Source organism: Humulus lupulus, chromosome 3, assembly GCF_963169125.1.
Source record: "Humulus lupulus chromosome 3, drHumLupu1.1, whole genome shotgun sequence".
In the NCBI taxonomy this organism is placed as follows: Eukaryota; Viridiplantae; Streptophyta; class Magnoliopsida; order Rosales; family Cannabaceae; genus Humulus; species Humulus lupulus.
Genome location: NC_084795.1, coordinates 19,105,473 through 19,114,074, shown reverse-complemented (window position 1 = coordinate 19,114,074; position 8,602 = coordinate 19,105,473). Strand labels below are relative to the sequence as shown.

The window sequence follows — 8,602 nt, the reverse complement described above, 5'->3', positions numbered from 1 at the left end:
TAATATGCAGGAATCTAGACACATGAATGAGAATTTGAACATTTTCCCATGTTTGGTACTGGGTTTGAGTTTTTCTAACATGGGAATCTGTACTCCAGTGGTTTTAACTTTTCTTGATTCTAGGTTCATGTAAAACTCATCTGACAAGTAGTTTTTAGATACTCAGGAATGTGAAACACTTCAAAATTATTATTATTTTTTTTAAAAATAATCTTAAATCAATAATTTTTTAGTTAATGACTTATTTGATTTTTGAAGCTTATAATATAAAAACAAATATACATATATCAAACTATAAAATGTAAATAATATTTGTTTATTTAAAGAAATTGATTTGTAAAGTTTTTATATCATTACTTTAGTTTTAAATAACAAATGAAATATTATTAAAAATAAAATAAGATTATTTTTGTAATTTAAAAAATTATACTTGATTCTAGTATTCAATAGATGTATTTTTTAATTTTGTTAAAAAACATCTCATGAGTAAAATTGTTTATAAACTATTTTGATGAAATATATTATTATTTTAATTTTATGAAAATATGAAAACTTAACAGATTCCTATGCACAACCAAACACAGAAAGTGATATTCCCAAGAATCACAGATAAGATTACGGTGCAAAATCAAACACAATAATGTAAGTTTCCAGTCTATCAAATTACCCTCTTCAACTTTCCTAGTAATATAAAAACTGTGAACTCCTCGTACTAAACGGCCTAAGAGAATCCTAAACCCTACTTAATAGAATTAGATGGAATTATACTTTTATTAAATTTGAGTAATTTTCTCACTAAAAAAAATATTGGCTTCATGCCCGGTTACAAAGGCAAAAAATCAGCTACGCTTTATGTTTTTCTTTTAAAATAAAACACTGAAAGTCGGATCTGTTATCGGCCCATATATATAAGAGCCGAAACCCAAACCTTAAGCGGGAGTTGTGAGAAGTGTGTTTCTCTTCTCTCATACTCGGCCGTAGCCCTGCTCTCATCACCGTCTTCTGCTTCTGTAGCCGATCATCTTCTCCTTCGCCGGTCGTACTAGCCGGATTCGAAACCAGTCCACTGTACAGAACCACACGCCGCTGAGGCTTTGTCTCATCTTTCCATCATTCTTCCTCTTTTTGGTTCCAAAATCAATGGCTTTAAAACTCACCGCCACCCCCGATTCTGATGTCGTGGCCGTGGTCACTAACCTCACCGTGTTCATCGACACCAGCCTCGACACTCACCTCGCCATGGTCGTCTCTGAACTTGACACCGCTTCCGACCTCAAAAGTATAACCGTCTTTACTCTCTCTCTCTTTGTTTTATTTATTTTTTTTATAAATAGTGATATTTGGCTTCTTTAAACGTGTTTAATTGAACTCAGTACCGATCATTTTCTTATTAATGATTATCCATGATTGATTGAATACCTTAGAATGAGCAATTGTATTTTTGTTCGTTTAACTTTACCTTTTACATGGTTTTTTTCTTCTTCATTGTTGATTAGTCTTTTCTCTGAAGTTCGCATTTTATGCCTTTCTTGTAGAAAATCAAGTATGATGTTTTCATCAATAATACAAGCTTAACCTGTTAAAACCCGAAACCCTTGTTGCTAATTGACTCAGTGATATTATGTAATTTGATCTTAGTATATTTTCTCTTGAGATAATTTGTTCATGTGCTATATTGTTTCTATGAATTCCTTCAATGTTGAACGATTCTTCTGTTTATGAAACAGGGAAGATAGAGAAAGAACACACATCGTGCTTCACAAATGTTGGGCAGATAGTGGTTCATGCTATCAAGGTGAGTTTCTTTGTCTGGCACAGTTCAACTGCTCTAACCTTTTTTTTTAAACAACCTATGTATCAATGTTATTTTGTTTACCTGGCAGGTAAAACGCCTTGGACAACTCTATCACTTACCAGATTCTATGCTTGTAATTGATGCTCTTGACAGGGCCAAGAAGACATGGTTTCTTAGTGTTGATGCTTCTGTTGTAAAGAAGTATCATGAGGAACAACTTGTCCAAAATCCTGAATCCAACAACCAATTAACTTGCTATGGCTTCATCTCTAATACTTTAGCTGATGTCAGTTTTGTTCCCGAACAAGAGACCCCAGTGGCACATATCAATTGCAGAAGTGATGCCTCGAAGCACAAAACTGTTGAGCAAGACAACATTTTAGTTGCAGAAGCTTCACAATCTGGTGAAGTTGCAAATAGAAAGCGCAAGTTTGAACATTTGCAAGAAACAAATGTTGATTCTTGTAAAGAAACCAATAAGCCAGAAATTGTATCACAGAAATTGTTTGGCAGCACCAAAAGTGATGTAGCTAAGCAAGGTAGTTTTGAGCCGCACAACAAGTTAGTTGAAGAAGAATTGCAATCTGATCAAATTGCAAAAAGACGCAAGATGGGACATTTACAAGAAAAAAATATTTATTCTGGTAAAGAGACCTCTAAACCAGAGTTTGTATCTAAGGAATTGTATCTCACCACCAAAAGTGATGCATCTAAGAATGAAATTCTGGAGCAGAGCAACCTGTTAGTTGAAGAAGCTTCGCAATTTGATCAAGCTGCAAGAAGAAAAGACAAGATTGGACATTCACAGAAAGAAAATATTGACTCTGTTAAAGAGATCCGTAAACTAGAAGTTGTATCTCAGCACCCTTTAGAGGACAAGAATAAATATGAAAATGCTACCTTAGATGGTTTAACTGCCAAGCCTACAGATGATGTCCGTGCAGTTAGTAATGACTCAAGAAAAAAGAAGAAAAAGGGAAAGAAATCAACAAGTAAACTTAATCAAGTAGTTTCTGAAGTTCCATCTTTGATGAATAATGTTTTAGGGGAGCATTATGATATCGCCGCAGAAGTTGACCATAAAAAGTTAGGTGAGGAGCCTGGCATTGCATCTGCTACTTTACAAGATGAACGTGCCATAACTCTTCTGGAGGTCTCTACAAAAGAGAAGCAGTCTGATATCATCCCAGGAGCAGACGATGTCAATGTAGTGAGTAATGAGAAGAATACGAATGAAAATGCTTCTTTGGATGATTTAACTGCCAAGCCTACAGATGATGTCCATGCAGTGAGTAATGACACAGGAAAAAAGAAGAAAAAGGGAAAGAAATCAAAAAGTAAACTCAATCAAATAGTTTCTGGGGTTCCATCTTTGGGGAATGATGTTTTAGGGGAGCATTATGGCATCACTGCAGAAGTTGACCACAAAAATTTAGGTGAGGAGCCTAGCACTGCATCTGCCCCTTTACAAGGTGAATGTGTTATAACTCCTCCGGAAGTCTGTCCGAAAGAGAAGCAATCTGATATCATCCCAGGAGCAGATGAGATCCATGTAGTGAGTAATGACAAGAATAAAAATGAAAATGCTTCTGTGGATGGTTTAACTGCCAAGACTACCGATGATGTCCATGTAGTGAGTAACGAGACAGGAAAAAAGAAGAAAAAGGGAAAGAAATCAAAAAGTAAACTTAATCGAGTAGTTTCTGGGGTTACATCTTCGGGGAATGATGTTTTAGGGGAGCATTATGACATCACTGCAGAAGTTGACCATAAAAACTTAGGTGAGGAGCCTGGCACTGCATCTGCTCCTTTACAAGGAATAACTCCTCCAGTAATTTCTACAAAAGAGAAGCAATTTTATATCGTCCCAGGAGCTGAAAAACATGCGATCCCAGTATTAGGTGAGCCTTGTGTGGACATGTGAAACAAGTTCTTTTGATCTGTGTTGCTAGATAACTTCAGATATATAATCATACCTGAAACAAAATTTCTGATGTTTTTTTTAATTATGTTTCTTGTCTAGATGTCGAAAATAAAAGTAAAGCATCTGTAGAGGAAGCAATTGGTGCAGCAGACAAAATGAGAAATTCAAAGAGTCGTTGTCCTGCTGATGCTAAAGGGAATACTTCTCTTGCTGTGGGAGAGCCCTTTGATCAGCAAATGGATGTTCGTGAATCTGGGCATAAGAATTCTGCGCTTAGTTGGGATGGAGGAGCTGCAGAAGAGAATACAGCCTCAAAGAAAAGCACAGTGCGGTCAAACAAGCCTAACTCACATATCCAGGATAGAACTGAGGTAACAATACAAAATGTAAATGTCAGTACTGATTTTTGCGGTGAAAATGGAACTGGTGTACTTTCAAACTCTAGTAAAAAGAGAAAAACTAGAAAGACCAAGGATTCTGTTGGAAAAACTGTGGTCACATCAGGTAAAGAAGGTCTGGGGGAGCCTGAGCCTAATATAATTGTTCAACCTTTTGAAGCAAATTACAGTGAACAGCCTGGCAATCAGGCTAAGAATAAGGAGGAGAGTACTTTGTCTCAAAGAAATGAGAAAGCAGGATCGAAAATGAACACAGAGAATACTTTTTTGGCTAAGAAAGATGAAGACCTAACTGAAATTGAGGTGAAGAACATGCAGCAAGCCAGCAAACATCAGGGTAAAGCTGAAAATGTGGAAAACCAAGTGAAAAAAGAATCTAAAAGGAAACGAAAGTCATCAGAAAAGAACCTTCCTAATATGCAATTAGAGGATCAAATGTCTACCCAAAGACCTGATGCTAAAGTTAATAATCAGATTAAAAGTTCTGAAGTGGGAAATCAAGATAACTTGGAAAAACCTTTGCCGGAAGTTGTTGCCACTAGTGGGGCCCCTGCTGCCATGATGTCCAGAGCAAAGAGAGCAGCTTATATTCTTAACTTCAAGGAAGATAATAAAAATGATGGGCATTTAGATGGAAATTCATCCAATTTGCAGAGTTCCCTGAAGTCAAATGATAAGCAAGAGACTGAAGACAAAGGTCCAGCTAGAAATGCTAGCACCATCTCTCCGCAAGGATCTATATCAAATGATAAGCCTGATGAATCAATAGTTCAGCCTGTGAAGAAGCAATCAAAAGCTTCTAGAAATGGGACTAAAGCTCCTGTGTCTAATATGTCGGATAAGGTAAATTTGATTCCTAAAGAAACCAGAAGCCACAATGTTGCAGATGCTGTTCATTTGGAGAAAAATACCAATTCTGTTTCAGTTACGGTTTCTAAGGCTACCTCTCAAAGATCAAGGATTATGACTAAGCAAAATATACAGGGTAACAAGCAATGGACAGGTGTGGATTCCAATCATGCAGCTAATGGAAAGAAGTACAATGGAGAAATCTTGAACAGCTCAGAACTAAAGAAAAAATTAATAGGTACACCAGGGTCAATTTTCAAGGATGATGATGATGATGATGATGGGAGTTCTGAAGATGAAGAAGTGGTGGGTTCAGATAGCAGCACCAGAAGTCCATCAGATCACTTGACCTCAGACTCAGATTACTCAGATGGGGAGAGCAATGCAAATATGAAAACGCCGCGCAATGGTAATCGAGAATTTCCTATTTCCAGTTTCTTTCCTGTGGATTGTGGCCATTGCATTATATGATTGTCTTTACTCCTATATAATTATTACATTTCTAATTACTAATCGGTCGAACAGGATCTTATAACTCGGCGAAAAGTGAAGGGAGAAACATCAAGAATTCGCAGTGAGTAACATTTGAAATTATGCATGTCAACTAGATATCTCTTCTCTTCAAAAGAATTATTTATCTTATCTAGTACCATTATTATTAGTTACTAAATCTATCCTCTGTTTTATTATTGGTATTGGGTATAGTCTTTCGAGTGCAAAGAACATGGCTCTTGATCAGATCCTCAGAAGCTCAAGCAGATATAAGATAGCCAAACAAACAGCAGCCCAGTTACACCTGGAGGAAGAGAGTCAGCAAGTTGAAGTTGTTCCAGACAGTCAAGCCAATCAATAAAATACTTATTTTGACCCTTTTTGGTTGAATTCAAGAGTGTGAGATTTGCTCTTCTTTTAGGGCGATTTTCTATGTCATTCCATTTGGCATTCCGGCGTTGTAGATTACGTCCAATTTTGATATGTTATTGTTGTTGTGGAGGTAAATTCCAAATTAATGACTTTAGGATTAATCTTTATCTTATATTTAATTAATTATTTGATTAATAGTGGGTCCAAGTCCAATCCAAAGTTAGAGGACATTATTAGCATTGGCCGTAATTAATGCAATAGTATCACGAAATTCCTTTTTGTCCCTTAAAGTATTAACAAATTCCCTCTTTGCTTACACTTTACTCCTCTTTTTTATATAATTATTTTTGTATTAGAACAATTAAGCAGACCAAGCCTTCTCAAGTCTCAACTTGTTCTTTTTTCATACGATTACTATGAGTCATTATATCATATGATATGGTGGTTGTATCTAATTCTTGTCATATAATGAAAAATGTATATACCGGACGTATATATATATTATATGCTCGAATATCATCAAATAATTTCTAATATTAAAAAAAATTCGTGTTAAGGTTCAAATCCCAGTACATCCCATATTTGGAGAAGTTGCAAATACATACGGTAAAGAATATATATTTTGAAGAAAAAAACAAGTAGAAGAATTATGACCGTTGGATCAGTTCTCGCGTTTACGAAAAACAACTTCGGTGTCCAATCCAAAACCGTCGATCTTTTTCACGTGAACCAAGTCGGAGCTCTTAAACAACTGCACCAACGGCTCCGAACTATACAAGTCGTTAGCCGAGTATTTATCGGCCCGTCGAGATATCGACACGTGTAAGACGCAGACGCCTCCGGGCCTCAACGTCCGTTCGATCTCCGCCACGAACTTCTCCGGGAACAGCGCGTGGTCGAACACGTTCGAGAATTCAAAGTCGAAACTCTCGTTTCGGAACGGCTGGTTATGGAAATCTCCTTTCACTACGAGAGGTGGGTAGGGCACGAGATCGATCCCGACCGAGTCGGACACGCCGATTCTCCTCAGCGCTTCCACCTCCTGGCCGACTCGGGCTCCGATGCAGAGAGCTCTGGAGTCGTTGGAGAGGAGGCTCTGTCGTTTCAGCTCGTCGAAGAATCGAGAGAAGACTTTGATTTTCCGGTCCCAGTCTCGGGTCGTCCATATCTGGCGGAGCTTCGGGTTGAGAGTCTTGTTGAGCTGGCGCTGGATGTAGTTGTCGTAGGAGGAGTATCCCGGTCGTATTCTGAGGAGGTCGCCGGAGCCTGGCTTGGGTTTGGCTTGTATCGTGGTGGTGACGGTGGTGGTGCGGCGGTGACCGGATTGGAGGGAGAGAAGGAAGAGAAAGAGAGGGAGTGAGAGGAAGAGAGAGGGAAGGAAGTATTTGATTATGGCTGATCGATGTTTATTGATTTGATGAGTAGAACTGGTTTTCATCTCTGCATGAAACTAATAATCTCTTCTCTCTCTCTCTATAAAGTTAAAGAATGTCTAACTGATCAATATTCATATATATATATATATATCTTATAACATATTGACGAACGTGATAGTATGTCATGTTAACCCTAGCTAGATATATAGTTGTATTATTAGTTATGGTATATTATATATATTAGGCTTTGTTGTCAACCAAAATGTATTTTATAAGGGTACTTTATAATGATTAATATTATAGAATAGAATTATTAAATAAAGCTTTTGATACAAACATTGTAAATTAATAATCATTATTTTGTTGTTAACTAGCTAGAGCATACGTGTAAAAGTGTTTTTTCTTCTTTTCTTTGGTGTATAAGAATTCATAAATAAAACTCGATTAAGGATGTTCCTCTAATACGAGTCCACATATATTATAATTAACTAATATTTTTTTGATGAAAAATAATAATTTGTTTTATGATTAAAAAGAAAGAAACAAAATTGGATAATGAAATATATGCTCCATGATCAAGCAATGAAATTCGAGAGACGGAAAGAGTAGTACGTAGTGGACATGGGTCGCTGTTAATACTGTAATACCATTATATATATATATATATGATATAGTCTCCACCTTCCCCAGCTGAGAATTATAATCTTTGGCTGTCTAGATCAGTTAATACAGTGCTATTGCTATACATAACATCATATAAAAATAGCTGCGTTACATATAGTTTGATCCACAATAATGATTCTTACCACTTGATCATGATTCTACTACTAAATACTTATCATAAGTTCCCGTGAATGACACGAATTTCCCTTTATTCCTTTATATATTCTTTTTTTTTTCCTTCTGAAAAGTGAGTAAAAAGAAAAAAAATATTAGGTGGAGATATAGACCAATCCGTGAGTGAGATTTATCTATATGCAAGTGTAAATTTAAGATGACCTTTTTCACACACACATATATATATATATATATGTAATTGGGTAATTAGTTGTAGAAAAGTTAATGCCGCGCGCACCAAACGCCAAATAGGGTAGGGACAGCTGCAAAAGCTATAATAGTCGACGCACGGTTTAGGGCTGCATGCGCGCGGCGCCCGTTTCATTTCACATGTCAATAGTATGAGCGCGCGCGGTAGATATCATATCCTATCCATTATTCTCTACACATACACTCATACACTTAGGGTTCTAAAAAATTAATTTGGGAGAGTAATAACATAGAGGCAATCTTAATTTGCAAGACTCAAATTACACCACTATGATGGATAAAAAATCTCAATATTAAGTAGATTATTTACACATCATATAATTTGAGTGTATTGATTAAGAGTGCATCT

The 8,602-nt window shown here is 36.5% G+C and overlaps 2 protein-coding genes across 2 annotated transcripts; one reads left to right on the top strand and one right to left on the bottom strand.

The window, feature by feature from the left end:
* The first annotated feature begins 901 nt into the window (after positions 1–901).
* LOC133822265 (uncharacterized) lies at positions 902–6,148 on the top strand. The gene is made up of 6 exons (XM_062254548.1): positions 902–1,279; positions 1,728–1,795; positions 1,884–3,696; positions 3,819–5,375; positions 5,492–5,540; positions 5,672–6,148. Exons 1-6 carry the CDS (start codon positions 1,141–1,143, stop codon positions 5,817–5,819), a joined length of 3,774 nt encoding a protein of 1,257 aa, XP_062110532.1. The 5' UTR covers positions 902–1,140; the 3' UTR covers positions 5,820–6,148.
* A 198-nt stretch (positions 6,149–6,346) lies between these two features.
* LOC133822266 (uncharacterized) lies at positions 6,347–7,322 on the bottom strand. Its single transcript, XM_062254549.1, has one exon. It carries the CDS (start codon positions 7,266–7,268, stop codon positions 6,492–6,494), a length of 777 nt encoding a protein of 258 aa, XP_062110533.1. The 5' UTR covers positions 7,269–7,322; the 3' UTR covers positions 6,347–6,491.
* Between the last annotated feature and the right edge of the window lie 1,280 nt (positions 7,323–8,602).